The sequence below is a fragment of the Coturnix japonica genome, chromosome 10, assembly GCF_001577835.2.
Source record: "Coturnix japonica isolate 7356 chromosome 10, Coturnix japonica 2.1, whole genome shotgun sequence".
NCBI lineage: Eukaryota > Metazoa > Chordata > Aves > Galliformes > Phasianidae > Coturnix > Coturnix japonica.
In genome coordinates this window covers 17,428,482-17,456,425 of record NC_029525.1, presented here as the reverse complement: position 1 = coordinate 17,456,425, position 27,944 = coordinate 17,428,482, and the positions used below count along the sequence as shown (strand labels likewise).

Below are 27,944 nucleotides of genomic sequence, written 5' to 3'. Positions count from 1 at the left end.
CAGGAAAGGAAACATCCCTGGCTAGGGCTGCTCTGGGAGGGGGCTGTCTGCTGCTGCTGCTGGCGGCGGCTGAGTTCTGTAATCCTTTCTCCTTCAAACCCACTGTCCCTGAAACTGTGCCATCAGCAGCATAAATGAAGGGCGAGCCCTCTGCCTGGATTTGTGTGGGGACAGCCTGGAAAATCCTGCAGCTAAATCAGGTGTTTTGGAATTGCTGAGGTTGCAAAAGGTCCGGGAGGTGCTGTGTGTCCCAGGAAGTAAGGGAGGCACCTTCAGGCTTTAGACAGATTGTAATGCTTGCAAAATAAGTGGGAAAAAAATAGCTGGGAGCTTTGTGTCATGGGTCTAATTTAGACCCTGGTAAAACACTGCAGACTGCCCAGAAGCACTGAAACACCCCCCACCTCCAAAAGCAGCTCAGAGCAGGCAACTGGGATACAGCCCAGTGCAGAACTGGTCTTATGGACCCAAACTGCAGGGACAAGGGGAGACTGGGGTGGTCCTTATGGTGAGCCATAAGGTTGGAGCAGCACAGGGAGCTCGGTGCTAAAACTGGATGGCTCGAGTTCCCCAAAATGGGCCTTTCTGCTTTAAATAGCACCCAGATGGTGCAAGAGGAGATGTCAAGAAGAACTCAAGCTGTTACTGAAAGGAGGGAGCTGGAGGAAAAGGTGCAAGCACAGGAGCAGCAATAGCCTCACCCAGGGTTTGCCCTAGAAACTGCAGCACCAGGACTGGGGCTTGTCTGTCTGTGGGGCTTTAGTGGGGCTGAGAGGAGCTGGGCGGGTGGGAACAGGGTGGGCACCCACATCCCCCCCCTCAGCACAGGCACCAAACCTGCTGGGTTTGTGCTGATGTATGCGGATATGCTGATGGCCTCATTAATCATCCCCACCTGCAGCCATAATTGGGCTCATTTCACGTGGATTCCAGGGGCTTGGGAGAAACAATCCATCTTCCCGTGCAAAAGGTGATTTAAAGAATTGCTAGCACAGACATGGATAACCCCATGCAGAACCCAATTGGTGCTGGGGAAGGGATAGAATGGGTTGAATTTCTCATCCCTACAAAGCAAAACCATTTGGGACCCATACCCAGGGCTTTTGGTCGCTTGTGATTTGAAGAAAGAAACAGCCAGCAAGGTTTTGCTATCTTGAAAACATTTTATTTTGTCACTAGTCTGTGATAGCATAAATAATAGGCAATGACAGCACATGGAACGTAAAGACAGGGAAGCGTCGGGTATGGGGCACAACGTAAATTAACAGGAGAAACCATTGCACAGGTAGTGCTAGGCTGCTCGGTGACTTGATTTAGTGAAAAGAGAGAAACTAGCAGTATTTGGTGTCTTTCTGTGCGCTAAAGGCCTAATTCACAACCTGTGATTGTACACATGTGTGTGCTGTGCCCTCACGCCCCTGCCCGGGCACCTGCACTTGTCTGGGGGCAAAGGAAGAGGTCAGGTCTCTTTGTGGAGGGAGAGGAGCAAAAATCCCTCTCTGGTTAGGACATCCAGCCATACTGCTCTCAACATCTTTATTTCTTTTAAAGGAAACGCTGCATGGCCACGCGCACAAATACCATTTGCAGCTCCCGCGCTGCAATAACCCAATTCCAGTTTAGCAGCCGTGGGAATCTGTCACATTTTGCATAGGAAAAAAAATTAATAGCAAGGAGCCACGGTGTCCTCCTGCCAGCTCCGGGGCACCCAGCTCCCCTTTGTGCTGGAGCTGCAGTGCGGCCACGTTGAGCGCAGACGAGGCGACGAGGATGTGTTTCCAGTTAGCAGTGGGCTCTTGGCAGGTCACTTGACTTCTGGCTCGTATTCTGTGTAAGTGGATACAATAAAATTAAAGAGCGAGTATAAACAAAGAGAGTTTATTTATAAAACGTCCCTGGAAGTTAATTATTCTTCGGGCTGTTGCGTAAATTCTTCAGCTCCAGCTGTAGCTGACGGATCCGAATGTCTTTCTGTGAGAGCTCGTCCTTCAGCCGCCGGATCTCGTCCTGCTGCCGGAAGAACATCCGAAGGAGCTGCAAGGAGATGGGAGTGGAGCTGCAGCGGGGCTGCTGCATAAGATCCTGCTTTGCAACCCTTCTGTTTTGCAACACTGCTGCTCTTGCAACGTGACGGCAGCAACGTGCTTCCTCCTTGCTAGGATTGGATTTCCCTACCCTGTGCATGCGCCCTACAAGAAAGCCAGCTTCCTCTATGTTTCCCCAGCATTTCCCAGTGTTGTTCCAGGAGGATTTAATTAAAAGAAAAACCAGGAGCATCACGCTGCTCCTTTGGGTGCACCCAGCAGGTGTAAAGCAGGGTGCTCCAGGCTGCACAGAATGCATGGCTGTTTTGGGACTTGGAGCAGGGAGACGGAGCACAGCAGCTGGTTGGGCAGCAGACAAACCTTACTCCCCAGAAGGACCCAAGGGACCGCCCTGCAGCCATGCTAACAGCACATTGTTCCCCACCTCGTTCTCGGTGCGGGGCGGCACGTTCTCCAGCAGGTCGATGCCATTCACCACCACGCTCTTCTTCTCTCTCACCGGCGCCTTGAAGACGATTTTGGATGTTTTCTTGTAGCCCTCCTTCAGTGACATCAGGATGGGGTCTGGGGGCAGAGCAGGGGCTGAGCAGGGTTTGCCTTTGGGGCTCCCCCCACAGCCAGGACTGAGCCACAGATGCCCGCAGGCCTGTGGGTCGTGGCTTTACCTCTGTTCACCCCACTCAGCCACTCGTCGGGTGTGAGGGCCGGCTCCGTGCCCGGGGTCATGGGGTAAATGTCCTCTTGGTACGTCTCTGACTACAGAACAGGGAAATAAAAGCACTGAGCTCCATAAAGGATCCCATCCTTACACTGCAATTGCTCCCTCCCACTGTCAGCGTGCAATAATGCAGCCACGTGGCAGCATCCAGGAAAAACAACAAACTGACTTTTGCTGCTCTGAGTCAGACCAGAAAGAAAGCATCCCAGGGCTGTACAGGACTTTCACCTTTGTCCCTGCCCAGTGCCACCCCGTGGAGGCCACAGGACGCATTTGGTCCACAGCAGGCAGAATAAATAAATGTCACCCATCAGGATGACAGCAGCTGGAAAGTTCCCAAAGGGCTCTGAGCTCTGCTCCAGGCTACAGCGCTCAGCTGAGGGCTGATGGATGCTGAGCATCTGCACAGCACAAAGCAGCAGCCAAGGGCAGAAATGTGCAGAAATGCACCTTCTGAAGTTGCCCATCTTACCCACAGGTCAAAATACACCCACCAGGATCTGCTTGTGTTGGAAATGTTCCCATTGGAAGGTCTAAGGCTGGACTAAAGGAAACACACCTGCTAAATGGGACGCCCACCCCAGGGCACTCACCCTCCTTGGCACAATCATGGAGATGGGCTCAATGAGCCCCTTCAGGGTGACCAGCTTGTAGAAGCGGAAGACCTCACAGGCAGACACGTCCAGCCCATGCTTCGGCATCACCCCTGCAAATGGTGAGTGAAATAACTCCCCCAGTAATAACCCCTAGTGCTGCAAACTCTGAGACCCAGCCACCCAGGATCCCAAAAGGCTGTGGGTTGCATCATCACAAGACCCAAATGTAGCTGAATGCATCCCAATGGGGCAGAGTAGGGTCAGTGAAAAAGAGATGAGCAGCTTTGATTGAGGAATGGGTCCTGGCAGGGACCCAGGCTCAGCATCAGTGTAAGGAGACACAGAGATGGGACACTTTGGATTAACCCTCCATTGGCTGCCCGGTGGCATCCAACCCATTCTCACGTCTGCTTTGTGGAACGCATCTACCAGCATCACTTCATTAAGCACTCCTGCTGTCGACCTTCTCATGGAGGCTCAGCAGCTTGGGGTGAGCTGCCATCCTTACCCAGTCCTTTCTGTGGGGCTGGGGAGCGGAACTCCATCAGGTAGCTTAGGTAGGGCTTCTCTGAGCCAATCTCATAGTACCGAATGTTGCCGTCACCCTGGAGTGAGTAAAGTGGGATTAGTGCTACGCTGAGCACAGACCATGCTAACATCCCCTGGCCCCATCCTGGAGGGGATTTGTTCTGGTGTTTGCAGCACCAGCCCCTGCATTGCTGTGCCAGCACCAAGCCCACAAACCTTGCCAGCTAAATACAGCATGTGAGTGTCTGCGTCGTAGAAAGGGAAGAGCAGCCCCGAGAGCCCATCAATCTCCTCCTCAATGAGGGGCATGGAGAGATCTTCCTGCACAATGGGAAAAATTGCTTTTAACTGTACAGCGATGGAGATGTCACAGGGTTTGCACTGCACTGGGATAAGCCCATCACATTTCAACATGGTGCTGGAGGTTGGAGATGCCCTGGCTCCCACCCAGGGCTGCAGAATGGTGTCCCCAGTGAGGTTTGCCATGGGCAGGGCTCTCCCAGCCCCACAATATGGACATTTTGGGGACATGTTTTGCTGTGTTACCCTGAGAAGGAATCCCAGCCACCAACCTGGTCCCAGAGCGCGATCTGCCGTGTGTTCCAGCGTGAGACCCCAGTGGTGAGCAGCCGCTTCGTGCTGCCCAGGAAGACCACGCGGTTGACACGGTGGTTCTTGCAGCTGGCTTCCTGCAGGACAGGGCAGGAGCTGAGCACCACCAGGAAACCACTGCCTTCCCCCACACCACGCACCTTCCCACCTCCGTTCTTATTGCTACCTGCTCTTAGCTTCTATTGCATCCCACCCAAAGGGCTGTGATGTGACTTTGGGGATCCCTCCTGTGCTCCCATTCACAGCCCCCTCCCAGACCCCTCACCTGCAGCACTCGGCCGGAGCGCGGCTCCACCACCCGCAGCTTCTTGTCCTTGCAGGAGGTGGCCAGCAGGCTGCCATCCGTGTTGAAGGACATGCAGAGGATGACGTCTGTGTGGCAGTCGATCATCTTGACGGGCTCCCCGATGTCCAAGTTCCAGATGAGGACCTGTGAAGGGGATGAAGCTGCGTTTTGGGCCATCCTAAATTTCATCTGGGTGCTGAAACCGTTTGCTCATCACTTCCAGAGCCCTTAGCCCATCTTTATGGAGTCACCACTTGTGCAAAACCAAACTAACACCTACATGAGGGTGCAAGGTATGGTTGCATGTTGGACACCAGGAGCTGCTGCATGCTGTTCCCTGGGCTCACCTTGTAGTCGTAACCGGCGCTGAAGAGGATGTTGTTGGTGGTGGGGTGCCACTCGACCAAGCCAACGCGCCGGCTGTGCCCATACAGCTCCAGCACCGCCTCCGTCATGTTCCTCTTCAGACCCCCCTCTGGGATTTCCCATATCCGCACCTGCACAGGACACATATTGCATGGTTGTAACCCCAGCAGGAGGGCAATCCCCCCATAGCAGTGTATAGAAGATATCATATGAGTTGAGAGACAGCTCTCCATGATTCATGGCCATGATCTGCATTTCTTCCCCACTGAAAAGCTTCCTTGACCATCTCTCTGTTACCGAAAAATACCAGTATATGGAGCTGAAGCACAGGACGAGTCATTAGGTGACAGCATTCAGTGAAATGCAGTGTCTTTGTGAGCTGCCAAAAAACTGGGTCACCCCAAAGCCCGGCTTCTGCCGTGCAGAATGGGCCGTGCTCTGCCCGGCTGCCTTGTAGAGCCTTTTTCCTTCCTAATACACTCTTTGGGATGGACTTGTGTGCATCCAGCAAACAAGGGGGAGGCAGATGTCAGCTGATACAGATGACCTGATTCAGTGTCCCCCCAGTGGCAGAGCTGCCCTTGGCTCACGCTGCTGCATGCACCAGGACACGAGCGCAGCCGCAGCCCTGTGGTCTCCGCTAGCAGGAAGGATTAATAATAGCACTGCTGTTGGGCTTGCAAAAAGCCATCACTGTGCACAGCTGTGCAGGGACACAGAAAGAGCAGCACTCAATGCCACACGGCACAGGGGACAGCGGAGGGGCTGATCACCAACAGCAGCCCCTACACCGATGGCACACGAGCTGCAGTCATGCACAGTTTGCCATACAGCTGTGGATTTACACAGTTTTCCTATTGCCCACTCTTTGCTTGCTGAACCATCAGCAGGGCAGTGCACCACTCACCGAGGTGTCCTCAGAGCACGAGGCAATGATGTTCTCAATGAAGGGGTTCCACTTGATGTCGAGCACATTGCCCTGGTGGCCACAGACTTTGGGGTAGTTTGGCTCTATCCGGCCTGTCTGTGATTAAAAACAGTATATAGAGAGATAAAATTGAGTAAAACAGCTCTGTCTTTTTCAGGCATTATGATGCTAATAATGCAACAGCTACCCTGGGACAGTTGATGTGCTCCTTTCACTTGAATGGAAACCCTTCAAGACCTTTCGAATGGTCAACACTCAGCTGAGTGAGGGAAGCTGCAGCAGAAAACAGCACACAGCTCCTGGTACAGCCTGATGCTGGTTCCCATTGCAGGTTGGTCCTACAAACCCCATGCACAGTTGCCAGAATCAGAGTCATAGAACCATAAAGTCAGAGAGCCGAAGTCATAAGACCATAGAATCATAGGGTCATAGAGTCAAAGGAGTGTAGAACCATAGATTCATAGAACCATAGAGTCAACATGTCAGTGAGTCATAGAACTACAGAACCATAGAATCATAGATCCAAAGAAACATAGAGCCAAATAATCAATAGAATCATAGAGTCATAGTTATAGAAACAAATAATAGAGTTTAAGAGAAAATGAGTCATAGAACCATAGAATCATAGAGCCCTAGAACCATAGAACCATAGAATCATAGAACCATAGAACCATAGAACCATAGAACCATAGAACCATAGAACCATAGAGTCAACATGTCAGTGAGTCATAGAACTACAGAACCATAGAATCATAGATCCAAAGAAACATAGAGCCAAATAATCAGTAGAATCATAGTCATAGAAACAAAGAATAATAGAGTCTAAGAGAAAATGAGTCATAGAAACACAGAATCATAGAGCCATAGAACTATAGAGCCACAGAATCACTGAGCCGAAGAATCACAGAAACAAAGACTCACAGAACCATAGAACCATAGAGCCAAAGAACAACAGATTCACAGCTCCTGAAGCTGCACCAGGACCCCACCGCCCCTCCACATCCCATTCTGGCCCTTTCTGCACCCCTGGCACCCAGGAGGTGGTGGTGAGCTTCACAGTGTGCAGGATAAGTAGGTCAGCGCGACACAGCCACTAAATATTTCATAGCCCTCCCAGCTCTGACCTTTCGGAGTATCGAGCTCCTGGCTTCATTTAACACGAACAAAGGAGCGCAGGCAGGATAACATGCTGCATTTTAAGGACCCACAGCTCGGGGCCATGGCCAGGAGTGCTCTGAGCAGCTGGATAGGACCCAGCAGCTCACTCTTGCACCGTTGCTGCCAGGAGGATTTATTTGAATTAATTTGCTCCCATGAAGACACAGCCTGCTAATTGCAAGGCAAAGCAAGGCTGCTCACAAGGCCCAGTGCCTGCTTTCCATCTTCCAGTGGTACTGCCTACTTGCAGCATGGCAGTGCAGAAAACCATTGCACACACAGGAAAAGCTTCACTCACACATTACAAAGTTCTGTTGTACTCAGTGGTAAAACCAGGCAGTGGGGCACTGCCCACCACACCAGAACTGCAGGGGGGTCTGGGGTCTCCCAGACATCAGGGAACCCCCTGGGCTCTCCATGCCCAGCCAGCAGATGAGTTGGAGCACAGAGATGGAGGATGCAGCCATGGCCGAGCTTCATTAGCACTGAGCCTGCAGCCCCCTCCCTCCTGCCATCTCCTGGGAATTAATGGGATGCACAGCGCTGCTTTATGGGTTCTAACATGGACTGCAACAGCAGACATCACCTCCCCTCACAGCTCGCATTATCCAGCTTCCCCCCATTTCCCTATTTGCAGGACGTGATTAACGCAGTGTCTGGAGCAGGGATGCATGTGGCAGCTGCTGAATTCCAGGACGGAGCTTTTAGTTAATATGCAATCCCTTTAATTCTGAGCAACCAGCTGAGTAATTTCCTTTGCAAAGTAGATTTGATGGGTTTTTGTCAGAGTACATTAAGCTTCCAGGAGGATGGAGCAGGGTTGGTTGCTGCTGATGGTTTCTGTGCAAGGAGTCAGGAGTTTTAATTAAGAGCAATTGAATACACGGAGCAGCAGTGGGCTGGTTCCCATGCCCAGGGCACCTCAGAGAGGGGAAGGAGCCTCGGGGGGAGTGAAAGCAGCAATAACAGTGACAAAAAGAGAACAATAATTATAAAATCAGGGATTCGGGGCAGAGCTTCCTGGGCGGCCTCTCCTGAAGGCACCTTGTCAGTGCTAAACCACAGTGAATCCTAATCCTGCTCCGAGGCTGCATGGATCCCTGGCCCCACACTGCCCAAAGCTCAGTGACCCAAATAGCAGCTCCTTAATACTGGGCTCTGCCTCCAGGCTCCAGCACTTTGGTGTTTATCACAGCAGGGGCTGGAAGGAGCCTTGCACGGCTGCTGCAGCAACTGGGCAGGAGCACATTGCGTGGAGGAGAAGTGTTCGTGTGATGCTCACAGAGAGAAGGGGCAATAAACAATTCCTGCTTCCAGGAACGGCTTGGATGGACCAGGGGCACACAGAGCTCTGAGAGGGATGGACACATGGCACCAGGATCAACACAATGCCCCAAGATGGACACACAAACCCAGGATGGACACACAGATCCAGGATGGACACACAGCTCCAGGATGGACACACAGCTCCAGGATGGACACACAGCTCCAGGACAGGGATGATCCTGATGGGAAAAATCCTTCCTCCTTGTTGAGGCTCTGCTTCCAGCCCCAGGACAAGGGCACTTTTCCCCTCTCCATCGCCTCCCCCCACACTCCCCACTCTCGTGCTGCTTTGGGGAATCAGGGAGGGCTGCCTGAGCCACAGGGATTTGCAGGGTTTCCTCGGAAATCCTCGAGTACACATAAGTCTCTAGTGGCTGAGATTAAGAGTAAATACAATTGCTGCTGTCTTCTTTAGAGGAGGTCTCTCCTCCTTGAGAACCAAAGGAGAAAATCACACAGATTTTGCTGACCTGGGGCTGATTTCAGTATGTGTAAAGGTCACTGCAGCTGACCCGAATTTCATTAGGAACCAGTTCCACCTGAGCCAGCACAAGCACGGCAGAAATGGGACAAGTCCTTGGCAGAGAACCAGAACAACCATGGGAAGCAGTGCGCTGCCAGCACCAGAGCTGGGGGCTTGGAGAGCTGCAGGCACTATAGGGCAGCACATCTACAGCGGGGGGTCAGCAAGGCAAGGAGAGGACTAGTCACTGGGCAGCTTGGGCTCTGCTGGTGATGGCACTGCACTGAGAGGCAGTGATTGTGCTGAGTGTTTGCACAGATCATTTCCCCACAGACCATTCCCATGCGTGCATGGAGGGATGGATGCCACTCTAGGAGATGTTCCTGTCCAGCAGTTGGGTGAATACAGATGCCTGCAGGCTTTCCCTTCTCCCTTCTGCTGCCTGCACCTCCAGCAGCTGTGCACCAGCAGCCAGGTCCCAGCTTGATCATGGCCATGGAAATCAGCACTGCTCAGGGGCCATCCTCCTCCATTTTCCCCCATCCTCACTGCAGGTACCAGGTGCTCAGCAGCCCCAGAAACACCCAGGGCTTCTGGCTCCTTTTATTTGCAGCCAAGCCATGCAAAGTGGAGCAGGAGGAAAAACCAGCACTGCTGCTTAGCACTTTTGCCAGGATGAAGGCTGAAATATCAGTCACTCCCCCTCTGCAGATATAAATACATTTATGGGCTATAAACGTCCGTCTCCTGCCCAGCCTCACTGCAGCACATCCATAATCCATATTTTGGGCAACAACTCCAGACACAGCAGACCCAGAGCCCTGCACTCTAAAGGCCAAAGTAGGGCACACAGGAGCTCTGACAGCACTTTGCTGCAGCACTTTCCTGCACCATAAAAGCAGCAGCTGGAATCGAGCTTGTTTAATTAAAGAGGAAAAAACCCGTACAATGCTCCCATTAGATGGGACGACGGGTGCTAAATCCAGACCCGTGTTTGCTGGGCACCCAGGACGGGGTTTCTGTTTCAGCCGGCAGAGGGTGCAGGCAGTTGTGTGCATGTCGGCTCCCCGCCCCGCTCCCCCCGCTGCCACCCGCCCGGGCTGCTGCCTTCCTTCCTTTCCCATCTCGAGGTTAGAAGGAGATGCCTCCTTCAGACCAAAATCAGGTCTGGAAAAATGGACAGAAAACCAACAAATGGTACAGACCAGATGAGAGTTTCAAGTGCTGAGCTTTTAGGTAGAAAAAGCCCTCAGGGCACTGCTTCATGTTGGAGAGAAATACAGAGAATCATGCATTTTTTTCTTTGCAAAATGCCCCGAGGAACAAGCAGAGCATCCTCGTGCTGAGTATCCCCTTCCCTGCCCGGCCACCATGAGCAGCTGTCCCCACGGCAATGCCATTGGCACACAGCTGAGCAGATGCCATCAGGTCCCCAAGCCAACAAAGGCAGAGTGTGGGTGGATGGCTGCCCTGGGCTCACTGCCTGCTGCTCCGCTCAACAGCTGCCACTGTGGTTAGGGATAGGATGGGAATGGGGTGAGGGATACAGCAGGTCTGCTCCTGGGGGCTGCAGGAATGGTCCACCCACTGAGCTCTCACTTACAGTTTGGGTAATGAGTGCTGCAGAAGCATCTTGGGGTGCTACGGAGCCATTCAGAGCTCAGCACAAGGGATGGGTGCCCATGGGCAGTGGGGACACAGCTAAAGGCACAGCACAGACTGCAAGCAGCAGCCCTGCCGTGAGCAGCAGCCCTGGATTCTGGCTCCCTGCATGTAAACAAAGCCTCCTCCTATTGTGTGAGCTTTGATTCCAAACCCAGAAGATGCTCTCAGCTCTTTAAGCCCATCCTCCACCAGATGGAGGAAGAGAAGGAAAAGAAGATGATGAAGAAGGAAAGAAATAAGGAGGAGAAGAAGGAAGGAAAAGAGAAAGGAGAGGGAAATGAAGAAGGTAGACACTCCATTTCCAGTGTTTCTGGGTTTTTTGTACACCCAAAGATTCTGTTTTTCCTATGGCTCTGTGGCTCCCATCAGCCATGACCCTCCTCTAAGGATGAAGGAGGAAGGTGATCCCAGAAAAATACATGGGATTTCCTTCCTAGTTCCTCAACTTCAGCTTCTCTGAGCTCCAGGTTAGTGCTGGGAATGGCCCAGGGCTCTGCACATTGTTTGCTCCCGAGGAGGGTTTGGCTCCCGCTGAGCACCCAAAGGCTTTCAGTTGCAAAGAGCTGAATTTCTGGTGCGCAGAGGAACATATGGCCCAGCGTGTGCAAACACATTGGCGCTCACAGCACAAAGCAGAGCATCTTTCTGAGGAAGATTTCTGGCGAGAACAGAGGGCAGAAATGTAAAAATAAAACTTATTTGAAAGAAGAAGAAGAAGCAGCAGAAGAAGAAGAAGAAGGAAAGATGGCAGCAAATCAGACCCCAAATAGCTGCGCAGTATCTAGGTTACCTTAATTAAGTTCGGCTAAATATGGATGCCAATTAATTAGATGGCTGCTGATTTCCAAAGAAAATTAGTTTACTCTTAATGAGCTAATCAGCTCCTATTTAAGAAAAATAATGAAATTATTAGGTTGTACAAAGGAGTGTGCAGCCCAGCTGACATGGAGAGCCAAGGGATCTCCTGTAGGGACCATCCAGCAACAGCAGTGCACCGCGGTGCTGGGTTTCTCTATGGGCCAACCATCCATTCAGAACAGGATGAAAATGGCAGCCTGGCATTGTGCTCCGTTTGCCAGGGAAGAAATAAAAGGGTAAATTGCTGGTAAATTAGGGCTATGGCTCAGGATTTGGGGTGGCCACATGGGCCGTGGATGGGTGAGCTCTGAGCTCAAGGCACAGGCAGAAGGCAGCGATGCAGCTCCTCCAAGGCTCCTTGTTTGCAGAATATTAATAAGAGTCAAGCTGTGTGCTGCAATTAAAATGCTGATTATGATTTCTTCCATCTGTAGCCGATGCTACCCGGGAAATTAAATAAAAAGGAAGGAGAGATGTGGATGTTACATGGGGAAACGTCTGGGAGAGAAGCAGCCGCTGCCTGCAGCTCCGCATCCTGCACTGTGCTCCCAGAAGGCAATTTGGGGGAATCAGCTGAATTCCCAAGGGTTTCAAACTGCGTGAACGGGGGATGTGCAGATTAGTGTGGGCACTCATGCAAGGAGCGGTGGGAAGCTTCAGAAAGCACAGTGCTGCAGGGGGAAGGAGTACGTGCTCCGATCGTGTCCATAGTGCAGAAGTGTGTCCTCGCCCCGGTGGCGTGGAGAGCCAATGTGAAAGGAGGAGTGCTGATGTATTGGTGTATTTTTGTTCCTCCTCACCCTCCCCTGGCTGGCTCTTAACAATGAGGTGACGTCAGAAATGGCATTTCTGGAGCTGTCAGGTTGCTGCTGCAGATGAGTCACAGCCGGGACCTGGGCAGACACAGGCTCAGCTCTGCTGTGCCGGCTGAGGGAGCAGAGCTGAGCTCATCTGCAGGCCTTGTGTGGGGATTCTGCAGCAGAAAACCTAGGTGCAAAGCTGTGCTCCCCCTGTCTGGCTGCCCATAGCACCAAGCTGGGGGGTGGAGCCCATAGGTGTGGGATGGGATGGGATGGGATGGGATGGGATGGGATGGGATGGGATGGGATGGGATGGGGTGGGGTTGGATGGGGTGGGTGGGGTGGGGTGAATAGAACAGAGTGGAGTAGGGTAGGGTAGAGTAGGGTAGAGTGGAATGGAATGGAATGGAATGGAATGGAATGGAATGGAATGGAATGGAATGGAATGGAATGGAATGGAATGAGATGGAATGGGATGGGATGGGATGGGATGGGATGGGATAGAATAGAATAGAATAGAATAGAATAGAATAGAATAGAATAGAATAGAATAGAATAGAATAGAATAGAATAGAATAGAAAGAATAGTTTTCAGTTGGAAGAGACCTACAAAGACCATGGAGCCCAAATGCTGCATTTTCTTCCTAAAGAACAAACCCAGTTCCCTCAGGCAACCATAAATCCTGACTTAGCCACAGAAGAAGCCCAACTAAGGAGATCAGAGCCGGGCACACGCTGCAGGAGGACACCTGGGATGCCCCGAATAGGGGCAAGGCACTCACCTGCTCGAGTGGGATGACGAGGAAGGAGCCGCCGCCGGCACTCTCGGTGACGATGGCGAGGAAACGGGCATTGACAGCACAGAAATGATTGTCGTGCACGTTCTTGGTGATGGGGATGCCATCGAAGCAGTGCTCCCGGCTCGCCACCTTCCCGTAGACGTTGCGGAACTTGGAGCTGCGGTACTGCGGGCGCCATGACATCTGCGGGGCAAACAGCACCGTCAGCATCGCTGCCACCAAAGCCCCCCCGTGCTGCTGTTCTCCAGCCCCTGTTGGGCAGCACAGGCTGCACCACGGCTGCTGCTCATTGAAGCATGGCCGGGCAGAGCTGCGAGCACAGCACCCCAGAAAAATACTGGGGGTGTCCCCGCTGCAAGATGCAACTCCCAAAGGGCACGGAAGTGCTCTGAGCTGCTGCAGAACTGCGGGCGATCGCCTTTTCAGCATGCACCGCTCATCGAGGAGACAGCACTACCACTTCATGTGCGTGTGACAAAGGAATTAAGGCTTTTAATGCAATGACTTGGAAATGGATTAGGCCGAACCACATGAAAGCATGCATCGGTGCAGAAGGAGAGCACACAGAGGGGAGCGAACAGCAGAGAGCTGTCGGGCTGTACCCCACTGCCCTGCTCCTTTTGCACAGCTCTCCCCTTGCACCCCCACTCCCCCTGCTCCCTGCAACAAGGTGCACACACAGACAGGAGGGCACTACTGCTTTTGCAGACTGCTTTGCTTTTTGTAAGTAAAAAGAAAGCTGCTTTCAGCTCCATCCAAACACTCGGAGCAGTGTTCTCGTAGCTACTGATAAAGGCATGTGAGCACACATTTAAATGCTGGGTCACCTGCAGCTCTCAACAAGGGGCAACCCCAGCAAACGTCCCAGCCACTGCAGGGGCTTCCCCCAAGCACGGTACTGTGGATGCACAATCCAGAGCATGGCATGCAGGAGCAGAATCCCCCAAACAAGATGGGGAAATGCTTTAAAGTGTAGGCAGCAGTGTTTCCATCTCTAACTCGTACAACAGGCTCATTACCAGGCTTAATGCACAACAAGGGGCACGGAGCAGTAAATCTCCACCTGCATGCCCTATGCACCATGGGGCCAACAGCAGGAGGGATGCAGCGGTGAATCCTGCACCCATCCATCACATCAGAATCTGCATTTCCCAGCACTGCAGCACCAGGAGCATCCTTTGGAGGATGCATGGCCAGGGCTGAGCATCAGCTCTGAACCTGTGCAAAGTCAGCACCGGGAGGTGGGCACACAGGTTGGCTGGGTTTGCACCCTGCAGCGTTAGAAGCAGTGCTGCGAGGGAAGGGGATGCAGATCCTCAGGGATTTACCCCACAGTGAGAGCAGATGGACTCTTTATTTCAGGATGGAAACGTTTCTGCTGGGGAAAAAAATGCAGACTCACATCCAACAGAGCGCTGTGAATCGGTGCCAGATCTGCCTGAGCAGTCGGAGCACGGCAGGCGAGGAGGAACCCCAGCACAGCCCAGGCTGCCTCTTACAAGAGTTCCACTACATTTTATCTTTTCCTTTTGCTGAATAGATGAGTTCCCATTTTGAAGATGAAGTTAACATCTTTATATGTAAAGTTTAAAAAGCACAAGAAATGTCTTTTAATAGCTTTCAAGCTCTCAGCTCGCTCCCTGGGCGAGGCTTTGCTCCTGTTCCTGCCATCCATGCCACTCTATTCCTATTGCAAAAGAATGACAAATCCCACCCAAAGGCCATTTGACTCTTAACACCTCCCCATGTGGGAGGATGCCCTGGTTGTGGAAAGAAGGGCTCTTGATCCCCCTGCATCAAGCTGAGCTCAATGAGCTGCTGCCAAATGAAGCATCACACCCCTGAGCTCCGAGGTGCAGACCCCTGCCCTCCTGGTACAAACACACCCCACGCCACCAGCCCCATGCAGCAAAGCATCTTTCAGGACTTCAGCATTTTTGCTTTGCTCTCATCTCTTTGTTCTTTCGCCCCAATCCGGGCATTCCTCCATCCCACCCTGGGAGGAAGCAATCGGCTGGAGTGCTCTTTGCTGGCCAGATCCCCAGAGCCGCTCCTTTACCCTCAGTATTTCCTGCAAACAGCAGCCAGCAGCCCCGGGGCTGCAGACAGCCCGGAAACAGCAGCAGAATGTCGGGAAATGTCTGGGGGCTGCCCGATGCCCCGCTTCCTGCACATCCATTGTTCTGGCAGCCAGAGAGGCTTCCCTGCTATAGCGATAGATCTTCATGCTGAGGGGGTGATGCTGAGCTCCCCACGCTGCTGTGCTGTGGGGATGCGGATGGAGGGGGGATGTGGTGACTTGGGGTACCCTGGAGCAGCAGGGAATTGCAGCTGGTGAGAGGATCCCATGCCAGCGGAGCCTTATGGATTGGAAAATAAAAATGCCAGCATCTTTTGCCATGCTCCAATGGCCTGGGTCAATAGAGGTGCTCCCAGTGGGGACACAAAGCCGTTCTTCATGGGGATGTGGGAGGATTTTCCTGCACAAATGACCCACAGAGCTTTTCTGGACAAGACAGAAGAGCCCTTTTCCCATTGCCCTTCCCATCTGCTAAGCGGGGAAGCAGCAGCAGGGACAGAGATGAGTGGGTGGCCCTACAGTGTGAGACCCCCAGCCAGCACCGAGTCCCCCATGGCTTTAGGTCACACAACTCTTGCTGGAACATGGCAGCCAAGGGGCTGCAAGCAGGGATGTATTCCCATCAGAATAGGCACTTGCACAAGAAACAACATTTTGCTATGGAAAATTGGTGCCAAGTGGTTCCATTTCCCCACCAGGATGAGGACAAACTCCTACCCTGTACAATGTCTGCACAATGGGGAGGAAAGCAGCCCCTGACCCAAAGGGTTTCAACTCAACAGAGACAAAGGGAGAGGAAATGCTGGGAAAACCTCACAGCCCCTCTGCTTCCTCCCGGGACGGTGGGAGCTTTGCTCAGGATGGAGCACAGAGCACCTTGTGTCCCACTGGACGTGGGTGCTCTGGCAGCAATGTGAGCGCTGGGGAAATCACCCCAAACACACACTGAAATATACCCCACTTCCTTCCTTCCCCTGGACTTTCAGCCCTGGCTTGACACCGTTTTAGGCAGCCGATGCTCAGAGCCAGACAACCCCACTAAATTTAGCAGCCACGTGCAGCGTGCCCTGGCCATCACCTGCACTAAGCCGCAGCGTCCCCAGAGCCCTGCAGCAGCTCCTGGCCCTTCCCAGAGCTCTGCAGAGCCAGGAGCACTGCTGGGAGCTGCTACCCAGAGAGGCTGCAACCCGACGATGCATAATCCTTAGGAAACCATCCCTTGGAGTGATTCTATACATCCTGTTGAGGTGAATGGGCTTTTGATTTTCCCATCTCGATAGCTGGGAGGCGTTACAAGAATCAGAGCAATGTGCCACCATTCCCAAGGTTTGCTCCAGCTCTGTGTTGTTCTTGGACTCGGATGCTTCCTTTCATTGCAGACCCCCCCTCAACCCCCCTCACTTCAGGTTGAACAGAACTTCCATGAAAAACACTACGGAGCACTTTGAAGAGAGGCAATGAAATAAACCTCATCCCCATTCACGCTGCTCTGCGTTGCCCTTAAACCTCATGGAAAGTTGGGAATCTCTGCACTCTGCTCCAGCATTTGTCAGATCATGGCAATGTTTTACTGCTTTAAGTACCTGAGGGGAAGAACACATCCCAAAATCCCACTCTGGGAGGAGGAAACCTCTTTCACAACAATTAAAGCAGGAACCAGGTGCTGCTGGAGCAGATTTAGAAAGGTTTTGGTGGCTCCCGTGGCACTTCCCAAGAGAAACCCTGCCTTGTTTGGGGCATTTGGTGGTGCATCATTTTTGTGCCAATCCTCAGGAGCAGAGAGTTGGGAACTACACCCAGCACCGTGGCACAGCTGCCATTAGCATCTCACCCCACCACCGCCCCACTGCACAGATCTGTGCAGCAGATGAACAGCAGCACGAAATGTAGGTCAGGCAGGGAGGGATTTTCCATACACAGCAGTGCTGGATGGAGGCACAGACATGGAGGAACCATCAGTGGCAGCAAGCAGGGAAAGGACAGGCAGCTTCCTCTCTCTCAGCATCACCTGGTAGATGCTTTGGGGCCTACAGAGCTGCCCCTATCCTGGAGCTGCCCCTATCCTGGATCTGCACCATGTGTTGCAGGGCTGTTGGGAACAAGGAAAGGATGCATCTGTGCAGGAACAAAGAGTGCAGGGAGCATCTCCAGAAGCAGTTGCATTAAAAATAAACCGAAGCGGCACACAAAGAACCTTTCTGTTTTCCAGGCTTTTCTGTTTTCCAGGATGAAAAGCTCTTCTGGAGATGCTGTGCCAGGCTCCCCTGCAGCCCCACGTCAGCTGGCGGAGCACAGCACACAAAAGCCCATCGCCCTGGGAACAGCTCGCTGGGTAATGGGAACAAGGAGCGAGTCCCAGCCCCTGCCTGGGCACCCATCTGAGCTCCTGGCAGCCCCAGCCTTTGCCTACCAGCAGCAGCAGGGCCCAGCTCTTGTCTCCATGGGTTTATTTTTAAATGCGTCTTTTCAGGCATTGGGAGTCTTGGCAACAGTGACTGAGGAGCAGAGCTTGTGCAAAAGAGCTCGAATGCTGCAGTGGGCAGTCACACAGCAAAGCCTGCCATCATCCCTTAGAGAGCTGTGTGTCCTCTGTGCTGCTCAGCCTGCCTGCATGATGAGGGCTCTCAGGGGAAGCAATCAAAGAACCACAGAACCATTAAGGTTGGAAAAGGCCTCTGAGATCCCCATCCCCATCATCTAGGGCTGGAAAGCCCTAGGATAGGCCAGTGGATTTCTTGCATTTGGAGGGGAAAACACAGGAGCAGGAGGGAGCTGGGTGTGATGGGATGGTGTGTACACCATGCCCTGAGCTGCATCCACCTGAGCACTGCAGAGCTGCTCCATGCACAGGTAGGGTCCATAGTGTTGGAATCTCTGTGCAGAAGAGCTCAGAATTACACAGCACTGTGCTGATAAGATCCCAGCACTGCCCACGTTACTCATCAAACGCTTATTGTTCCTTGCACATTAGATTAGAGCCAAACAAACGCTGATCTTAATCTCTTCAGTTCCCCGATGCTTCTCAATTCAACCTTGAAAACGGCTTTTGTGCACATTAATGGCTTTCATGCTAACGAGGCTCAGCGAGATTTAACATTTCGCCACATCCGCTTCTCATTTTCATGACAATCCCGACATGGAAAGCAGAGCACATTGCAGGCCTGATGTCAGCCAGCCCCGAGCACACCAATGTCACCCAGAGCACACCAGTGTCACCCAGCCCGGTGGGGAGAAGTGCCAGGAATGGAGCACAAATGGAGCACATCTTCGTGCAAAGGGCCCTGCCGAGCCCTCGGTGTGCTGCCATTTGGATGCATCTCCGTCACAGCCTTCTCCAAATGCCCCGCGCGGGACACTCACCAGGCTGCCGTGTTTGCTCCCCAGCACGTTAGACTTGTGTAGGTCCCTCATTGACTCGACAAGAGCTCTGTGCAGAGAGGGAAAGCAAAAACATTCAATTCTCCATCCCGGGGCTGGGGGAGCTCCCATCAGCAAACCCCACACAACCCTGCACACCCCGGGGGACTGAGAGTGGGCATCCCCTGCTGCTCTGCCCAACACACTGCGGGGTCAGTGCCCTCAGTGGGCTCACTTTGGGTATCAGACCTGAGCATCCCCTGAGATGTGGCCACAGATGTGGGGATGCTGGGGTAGAAGTGTGCACTGCTACCTGCTTTCTGCTAAGGAACAAAGCCATCCCAGCATAGAGGCAGCTTCAGCTCTGCACCCAGCCCCAGGAAACACCTGTGGGCTGCAAGAAACACTGCAATGTGTGCACTGAGCAGGGCCCTGAGGGAGAGCACAGTGCTATAAAGCAGGATCACAGCAGCAGCTCAGGGTGCAGGTTGCACCTGCAGAGCACATCATGGCTGAAGGTTGTATTAAAAATAATAATAATAATAATAATAATAATAATAATAATAATAATAATAATAATAATAATAATAATAATAATAATAATAATAATAATAATTAGGGATTTGTGCTAAATGCACTGTGCTCTTCTCATGGGGTTTTGCAGAGCAGGAGTATCGGTGTTGGTGTGGTCTTGTGGCCTTCATCCTGCAGGGCTGGCATCCTTATGGCACCAAAGACAAGATGCAAGTGCTGAAGGAAGAATGGTCCGTGCTGGGGTCCCAACACACAGCTGGGATTGCTCTGCCCTGGCCATACACTTCCATGGCATCAGCATCCCCACGCATGGCAGCATCCCTGTGCATGACAGCACAGATCAGCATCCACCTCCATGCACACCTCCATCCCTGTGCCCCAGCAAACAGGGGCAGCAATGTCAGAGCTGCCCCCAAATGCTGCTTCCAAAGTTGTGCCACAGAAAGGGGTGTGCATGCAGTAGCTGCCAGATCAACCTCACCCAGTGCCCTCAGCACCAGCAGGTACAGCCACAAAGCCTCCCCAGCAGCGCCCTGAGCCAGCAGCAGTGCTGTTTGTATGCCAGGTTGCAGTGATATTAGCACTGGGGCAGGCAGAGGAGAGACCGGGGAGATTCATCTTACAGACCTGAAGGATTTATCCCATTAACACAGCCTAAGCAAAGCACAAAATGAACATTTCTGAAGCAGTATCTGCCAGATGAGGTTTTTTTTTCCATTCTGGAAGGAAGTGCCTGGGATTTCCCTCGAGCTCAACTTGTCAACGAGTTCTTCAGTCCAGAGACCACTGCCTGCATGGGAATGGTCTCCACACTGCTGGGAAAGGCTGCCCCTCCGCCCCCATCCTTCCTCCTGCACTTCCCACATGGCTCCAGCCTGCAGCCCCACTGGGGCTCCATGAAGTTGATCCATTTGCTACAATCCTGGCACCCCCATGGCACCCAGCTCAAGCTCAGCATCTTGCAAAGGCCCCGAGCTGCCCATGCTGGGTTGTGTCCCCACGTCATGAGGGTGAGCACAGGACCACCGCAGAGGGACAGTGAGGAGGGACAGCTGTGCAATCAAAGGATGCAATGGAGCCAACCCAAAAGCACGCTGATGGCAACGCTGCTACAGAGCTCAGGGCACCCCCAGGGGGTCAGCCCACATCCCAGACCCCAAAGCATCACAGTGGGGCTGTGCCCCCTCAGGAAGCTCTCTGGGCCCCATGCTGGGAAGGAACAGCAGCCCCACACTTGCTGCTGGTTCATGTAAACAAGCACAGCTTTCCTCCCACTCTGTTTCCCAACTCCTTCCCACCAGGCAAAGGCAGCGGAAATGTTTTGATGCAAAACAAAGGGACGGGGATGAGGGCAGCACCCCGGGTCACTGCTGTCCATGGGACTTTGCCCTCCTCTTCCCAAGCTCACAGCTCCTTGCAGTAGGGAAAACGCAGCGTGTTCATTCCCAACCTGAGAGCTTTTTAAGACATCTAAAGAGATAAAAAGCTCTTTCCATGTAATGAGGACAGCTTTCACATCAGCGCCAGCAAATCATGTCACACATTACCCAACACGGAGCCAGGAGCCTCCGTTACAGCACTTCTTCCATATTCAAGGAGAAGGAGTGGGGCCACCACTGTGCCAAGAGGAACCCTCCAGTGGGAGGGAGCCATAAATCCATCCCCTGCTCAGCTCACTGCTTCTTGGTTAGAGAGAGCTGGAAAGTCACATGCATTGGTGGGAAGGTGAGGGAAGGGCGGCTTGGAGGGATTGCTTGGGAAGATGAGGGTGAAAAACCGGGGTAAAAGGGAACAGCTGGGAGCTCTGACATCAGTACCTTCATGGCTCCTTGCTGAGCCCCAGCTTTGTGAGGGAAATAAGCCCAGAAGGTTCTTTATGCTGCAAACAGGGCTTTGCTGCAGCAGGAAGGTGCAATGGGGTGAGCAGCACAGGCCTGGAGACCCCACAGAACTAATGTCCCTGTACCCCCACCCTGTGGTCCTGGTCAGCTGTGCTGCTCCTTCAGAAGTTTTCCCCAGCAGAGGGGCAACATTTATCCAACACAAACAAACAAACAGGAGGAATAGAAAGAAAGGAAAACAAACTGTATCCTCTGAATGCTTCATGCTGCAGAAATGTCCCAGCCGTGCAGGGAAGTGCCAGTAAGAGCAGGGCTGTGGGAGGCAGCACTTCCTCCCCCCACTGCCAGCCCAGACAATCCCAGCCTTGTGCGTGGGGATGGGGGGGACGTCCCCAGCAGCAGAACGGAGCTGTCTTGCTTGGGGCAAACAAGGAGCCCTCACCGCTGAGCTCTCAGCATCCCCACCCTGTGCTTTTTGCTTGTACCAGAGCCCCAGCTCTCATTCCTGCCATTGAGCAGACGATGCTGCAGAGTTGGGTTTCGCTACAATCAATACAACAGCGGCAGCAGCCAAAGCTCTTTGCTCGCAGGGAATCGATCCGCAGCCACGCAGCCCCCGAAAGGCGCCGGCATCCATCAGGCTCTGCCCACAGGGATGCTCAGCACACGCTGCATCCTGCTCCATCAGCAAGACCTTCTGCCAAAATTGGCTGTTTCCACCCTGTCTGATTCCTTCCCCCCCATAGATGTGGGCACACAGCTCCTCACCTGAGCTGCTGGGCTCCGTGGGCTCGTGGGGCACCTCCTGCCACCTGGGGCTGGCACGGGGCTCAGGGGGTCACGGGCACTCCTTGATCCTGGAGGAAGGGAAATATCAGTTAGAGCAGCACCCGCAGCCTGCAGGCCCCTCCCAGCTTCCCATTTGCAATCACTGCAAAGCATGAGGCAGCCCTGCAGCTTGCAGCCTCTCCCCACCAGAAGGCCAAAGCAAAAGATGCCCATTGACACCAGAGGTACAAGCACACGGTTGTCTGCTTGCCTGCACAGGGCAACATTGCACATGGCCTGAGCACGGCAAGGTCGGCCTGGGGAGCTCAGAAGAGATGGACACTGTTGGGTGCCAGTGTTGGGGTGCACCTGCAGGGATACTCTGTGTGCCTGGAGCAGCATTTGCAGGCATGGAGAGCAGGGAGCAGAGCGGTGCTGCTCCATCCAAACACCCCTACAGCTGCAAAGGGACCTGCAGCCCTAAGGGCTTGGGCTTTGGTGACCATCTCCATCCTGCACACCCAGGGTCGAGTTCCCCATCCCATCTAATGGCCATCTGTCCTGACAACCAGCCTTCAGGTCCAGCCCATTAGCAAACCCTGGCAGCTTTCACTCTAATACGAATATGAATGGGGCTGACAGCCGCAGCTCAGTGCAGGAGGGGCCAGACACCTCCATACGGGCTGACAGCTTGCCTGGGGATTGGCACAGCAGGGTGGCAGGGGGAGAAACCACCCCATGCCAAGGGGAAAACCCCACACTGGGGGCTGCGGTGGCAGGGACCACATGTCCCAGTGATGAGCAGCTCCCTGCCCCCAAGCAGGGACCCTGCTGTCCTTGTCACCTGCCTGCACAGGACCCAAATCTGGGCTCCCCACTTTCTGCATTGCAAGCACCACCTCAGGTCCCAGCCACACTCCGTGCTCAGTGACAAACAAAGGAGGGAAGGAGCTGTGGGGGCTGAGCTGCACGTTGGGGCCCTTCCAGGCTGTGAGCGATGCGGTGCAGATTGGAGGGGGCTCCAGCAGCTGGCTGAGGCACGGAGCTTCTGTCTGCTGCCAGATCTCTGTAATTGCACACTGACTCGGGAGATAGGAATCCAGGATCCGGCTCCTCCATGCCCTGTGCTCACTGCACAATGAATCCAACTATTCATCATTTGATAAAATTGCCATGAAAAGAAGAAGGGGGGGGAGGTGGGGGCTGTGACCCCGCGTTGCATTCTGCATGGTATGAATTACAGCCCCTGGCGAGCCTGCTGGCTGCAGCCAGGCCATGGCATGGCCCTGGATTAATGCTGCATTGAATCACAATTAAAACTCATTAAGAAGCCATGGGACAGAGGAGTTGCCTTTGATGAGAGTCATGCTTCTAGAAATGGGGAGCTGCCATTTATAGACTCAAAGCAGTCCCTTATGTGTGCTCCTGGCCCCTAGAAATCCCAGCGGCACCGAAGAGGAGTGAACAGGACACTGAGAAAGGAGCACGTTGTGCTCCATGCAGTTCTGCTGCCTGTGCCCCGGCCCCAGCTGGGAGCAATGCCATCCCATCCTTCCTCCCAATGGCCCTACACATGGTGACAGGACTTCCCCAGTTTCCTCCAGCACTGCCCAGCACCTGTTCCCTTTGAGATGAGTGCTGGTAACGTTACTGGTGCTGCTCCTCAAAGCTCAGATGGTACTGTATTAAATGTGTCTGCAGAAGACCTCCTGGCTGCTTCTCCAGAAACAACATCATGCTGTGCTGCCCAAAGCCCATTTCTAACACAGCCGTTCTGCCCGATAGCACAGCCCGGTGCCTGCAATCAAATGCTGCAACAATTGAATTCAGCTCTGCCATGGGATCAGCATTTGCCCCAGGCACTGAGGCTGCCCTTACTGACAGAGCAGAGGACAGTGCTGCTCACCACAAGGGACGGCACTACCATACTCCTGCCCTCCCAATTAAGGCCTTTGTGTTAATTACCGCTTGACCATGTTCAGTCGCATCGCTCACTCACTATCTTGGATCACGACAGATTGTGGATGCAATTTCCTCCCCGGGTTTTTGGTTTTGGCTTCATCTGCTCATGAACTAAGAGGATAAGCTGTTATCTAAGCAGCGTAGCTTGATGACTAATACCAATTAATAGATAATAAAGCCAGAGGAGAGCATAGGATAACTACATCTAATGCATGCCACAAGACCTCCCAGACTGCATCCTATTTAAACGGTGCCCTTTAGTAAAACCTCCAGTCATTTTAAAGCTATCTTTCCCAAATTAACGCTCCCTCAGGCCCTCATTAATTTGTGTTCATGGTTAATTGTACTCCGGCCTTTTGAAACAGCTTCTGACGGAGGGTAGGAGCTGGGAGCACCACACCAAGCTGGCCCCAGCCATGCAGGGTATGGGGTTACCCAGTTCCAGCTGAACATGACCCTCCAGCAATGACTGACTTACAGCAAAAGCAATGCTCAGCCAGCAACGTTCTCACTTCTTTTTAGGTGAGCTTTGCTCCTTCATGAGCACGGGGTCATGGTGCTGTGCATCCCCATTATCAGCTCCATCAAGCAAACATGCAGCTGTGGGAAAAACACTGGAGGAGTCTGGCAAAATCTGTGCTCTGCAATTCTTTCTCTCCTTCATCTTTCTGCTGGTGGGTCTGTTTCAAGCAGCCCCATGTCTGATGGATGCTGCTGCCCATGGTATCCACAGGCTGAGTCCTGGGGGCACAGCAGGTCTTGGGAAATGGAGACAGATGTTGGGCTGCAGCTCTGTGTGCTCCTGCAAGCAGACATGGTTAGCTCTCCAGCAAGGGCCCTGCCCTTCATGCATAATGGATGCGGACTGTTTTTCTGCTTGCACACAACGGATCCCAAACCCAAAGCCCAGACTTCCCCCAGGACAGCTGATCTACAGCAGGGATGAATTTGCCCAATTCCTAAAGCACTTCTCATACTGCTGGTTCTTACTGCAGAGCCTGGAGAAAGCAGAGCTGGCCTGAGGGAGCACGGCACAGCATGCAATGCAACACAGTGCAATGCAACACAACAAGACAACACAGTGCAATGCAACACAAGACAACACAATGCAATGCATTGCAACACAACACAGTGCAACTCAATGCAAGATTCCCGTCATTTGGACAGATCCCCAAGCAGGAGATGTGGGTTCTTTCTGCACTCGAATCCATCGTTCTCCATCCTATTTATAACCTGACTAAACTCTCCTGGGTAGAACACTCACATTCCTCACCGTGGGAGGGAAGGGGGTGGCTCAGGATGCAGATGAATCCAGCTCGTTCCACATCCTGACAATGCACACCTCGCCCCCTCCTCTCCTTCCCCTGCCCACCCCCACGCTCAGAAGAGCCTTTTGTGCCTCTCTGTGCTGGCCTGGCCCTGAGATGGCTCCACCTGCACCGGGCACCTGGACCTGCTCATCAAATAGATTTTCCTCTAGATGTGAATTGCAAAGTTTGTCTGATGTTTTTCATTGCTGTCGTTCCCAGCAGCTCCTGGGAAGCAGCCCCAGCATGGGAGGAGCTGCTGCATGGAATATCCCCACAGCACTGGGACTCATTGGACACCTGCACAGGGCAGGACGCAGGGAGCCCTTTGCTTTCCTCCCCACAGGGACACAAACACAATTCCCAATCTCTAAGCACTGTCCCCCACATCACCTTGATGGCAACTCCCTGCAAGCAGCCCGGAGCACACAAACAGCAGCCTCCTCTCCCATGGGTGCTTGAATCTATTGCTTTTCCTCCATCCACACACCCAGGGATGAGCCGTGGCTTCAGGTCACATTTGTTACTGCAGAGCTGGGTCTGTGCCCTGACCTGCTGAAAGCTCCTGGCACCAATGTCACAGCAGCTCCACAGCTCTTTGTCTGCATTGGGACCATCCATCCTGCAGGAAGCATCACCCATGGGGTGCACTGGAGCTTCCCAGTGCTTTGGTGGATGCACATTGTGCACTCAGTGTGGATCTTCCCAGCATACACCTCTGCTCCCTGCAAACCACCAGCGCATCCCTCACTGTGCTACTGAGCAGCTCTCCTTACAGCCCGGCCTTTCAATGAATCTGTTTGGAAATCAATGAATTAAAAATCTGTTAATGAGCCCTACAGCAAAATCTTTCCTTCGGCACAAGTGCTGCTGGTTTTGTCCAGCTGGCAGTGAACACAGGACGGCAACAGCGTGGTGTGCATGGCAATGGCCGGCAACAAATGCTGGTGCCAGCCCAACAAAAGCAAAGCAGAGAAACACAAGTTGTTTGTTAAGGGCTGAGATGCAGGGTGGGGGGTTTCCTCCCCTGCTGTCTGTTCACCAGCATCAGCCTGGAGCTGCTGCGGGCTCTTTGGCCGTGAGCAATGTCCCCATCACTCTTGTGACAGTGTGAGTGCCCCCACCACGTCCCCTCCCCACTGAAGGCTCTCACATGGGGTGAGAGGCAGCAAGAAGGACACAGCTGCTGTATCTTCTCCCTGTGTCCATCCCACGTGGGGGGTTCATTAGGTGACCCCCACCCCATTTGCTTCCACTTGCCATGTGAGGTTTCTTAGTTCAGCACTGCACCACTCTTTGTGGCAACGGGTGATGGACGAAGCTTTGTCTGGGCCTGAAACAGAGCCCAGAAACAGGGCCGTAGTGCTGCATAGGGCTGAGAGCCCACAGCCCAGCACTGAGGCTCCAGCCTGGACCCCTTTGCTCCCAACCATGTAACACAGCCCCAATCCCCCAGCACACAAATCACAGCACAGCAGTGGGACGCTGCCCGGACCCCCAGCAGCAACACCCAGCACAGCTCCCTGAGCCCACCACGGGATGGGCTGAGCAGTGACCGCTGCTCCAGGGACACAGGGAAATAATGGGAAAGAAAGACCTTCCTCCTCTGCAGCAACATGGGGAAGCACCTGGGGCTGCTGCAGCAGTTAAGGGGCAGATCTGGGGACCGAATCCCCACATCACTTCCCTGAGCACCGGGAAGCTTTGCTCAGGTTGGGTTCCCACCACCATCTCTGAGCCCCCTGCGGCCCGCAGCCCCCCCCCAGCCGCTCCCTGACCCCCCTCATCCCCCCTCCAGCCCCTTTCTACCCCCCCTCCCCATCCCGCAGCCACCTGTAGAGATCCGGGCAGCAGCTGCCGAGCAAAGCGGCTTAACGGGGCCGCGTCGGGGGGACGGATGCTGCTCGCCGCCACCCCCGGCCACCGCCTTCCCTCCCTTAAAGGGTTAAAACTGCAGCACCGCCGCCAGGGGCCGAGCGGATCGGCCGGGAACGGCCGGGCCCCGGAGAGCCGAAGTGGGAGAGGGGAGCTGGGGGAGCATCCGCGGGGTGAGGATCTGCGGGAAAGGCGGCTCCTTACCTTTGTGACAGTCATGCAGAGCCGAGAGGAAGGGTGAGCGAGCTGTCCGGGGGGAGGGGGGGGAGGGGATAAGGAGAAAAGAAATAGAAAAGGGGAAAGCAAAAAAAAAAAGGGGGGGGGGGGGGGGGGAGGGGGGGAGGACAGATAAAACGCAACAATTCTGCTCCGGGCTGCTGCTTGCTTTTTTTTTCGGCTTTTTTTTTTTTTTTTCGGCTTTTTTTTTTTTCCTCCCCTGAGCGATACGCGGCTGTTTTTCCCCGCAGAGCACTCGGCGTCAGCGGCTGCGGGCGGCGGCCCGGCCAACCCAACCCCTCCTCCTCCTCCTCCTCCTCCTCCTCCGCCCGGCCGGGCGATGCGGGCGACGGTCCCGGGGGCGGCTCCGAGCACCCCGAGCCGGGACACCCCACGGAGGGGACACCCCAGCGGCGGGGGGACGGGGCCGTTCTGATATGACGCTTGGATTTAACGCTTTGCACGCCGAACCGCCCTGCGCTGCCTGCAGGCACCTGCTGCACACCGCCTCCATCCCCCCCCTTCCTCCATGTACTGAAATACACGCGTGGGGATCGCAGCTCAGTGTGATTAAAGGCAGCGCTGCGTTCTTGTTTGCCCACCCGCCGTACAGTGCTGTGCTCTGCGGGTCCCCCCGCATCGTGCCCCGCTTACCGGCAGTGCGCGGTGCCCAGCGGTGCGCATGGGGTGGGATGTGATGGCTTTCCCCTCTCCGAAGCAATAAGGGTAAATGCCGCTCTCTGGGCGCCGGGCTGCGCTTGAAGCTTCTGCGGGAGGATTTTGAGCACGTCTACTATCTCACTGTCGGAGCTCTGTTGGAGGAGCAGGGGATGGGCTGCAAGGCTTGCACCGTGC

The 27,944-nt window shown here is 53.8% G+C and overlaps 2 protein-coding genes and 1 long non-coding RNA gene across 8 annotated transcripts in view; 2 read left to right on the top strand and 1 right to left on the bottom strand.

Annotated features, from left to right (window-relative positions):
• Positions 1-1,143: 1,143 nt before the first annotated feature.
• On the bottom strand, positions 1,144-27,944 carry CORO2B (coronin 2B). Of its 6 annotated transcripts, none has more exons than XM_015873350.2 (14): positions 27,744-27,944; positions 21,730-21,818; positions 18,590-18,656; positions 13,132-13,332; positions 6,059-6,175; positions 5,133-5,282; positions 4,765-4,929; positions 4,460-4,576; positions 4,104-4,208; positions 3,868-3,964; positions 3,357-3,469; positions 2,711-2,801; positions 2,470-2,609; positions 1,144-2,034 (listed from the first exon to the last, which is right to left on the bottom strand). In XM_015873350.2, exons 3-14 carry the CDS (start codon positions 18,638-18,640, stop codon positions 1,903-1,905), a joined length of 1,479 nt encoding a protein of 492 aa, XP_015728836.1. In that variant the 5' UTR covers positions 18,641-18,656; positions 21,730-21,818; positions 27,744-27,944; the 3' UTR covers positions 1,144-1,902. The 6 variants fall into 6 exon arrangements, with proteins under 6 accessions (XP_015728836.1, XP_015728835.1, XP_015728837.1 ...); XM_015873349.2 differs by lacking the exon at positions 27,744-27,944 and adding an exon at positions 27,078-27,206; XM_015873351.1 differs by lacking the exon at positions 27,744-27,944 and adding an exon at positions 26,832-26,941.
• On the top strand, positions 6,195-8,977 carry LOC116653932. The gene is made up of 2 exons (XR_004308593.1): positions 6,195-6,410; positions 8,555-8,977. It is a non-coding gene; the product is annotated as an uncharacterized LOC116653932 (long non-coding RNA).
• ITGA11 (integrin subunit alpha 11) overlaps positions 26,999-27,944 on the top strand; it is a 48,778-nt gene continuing 47,832 nt past the window's right edge. The window contains exon 1 of the mRNA XM_015873348.2: positions 26,999-27,110. The gene's annotated coding sequence lies outside the window, so the exon portion shown is untranslated. The remainder of the gene's footprint in view (positions 27,111-27,944) is intronic.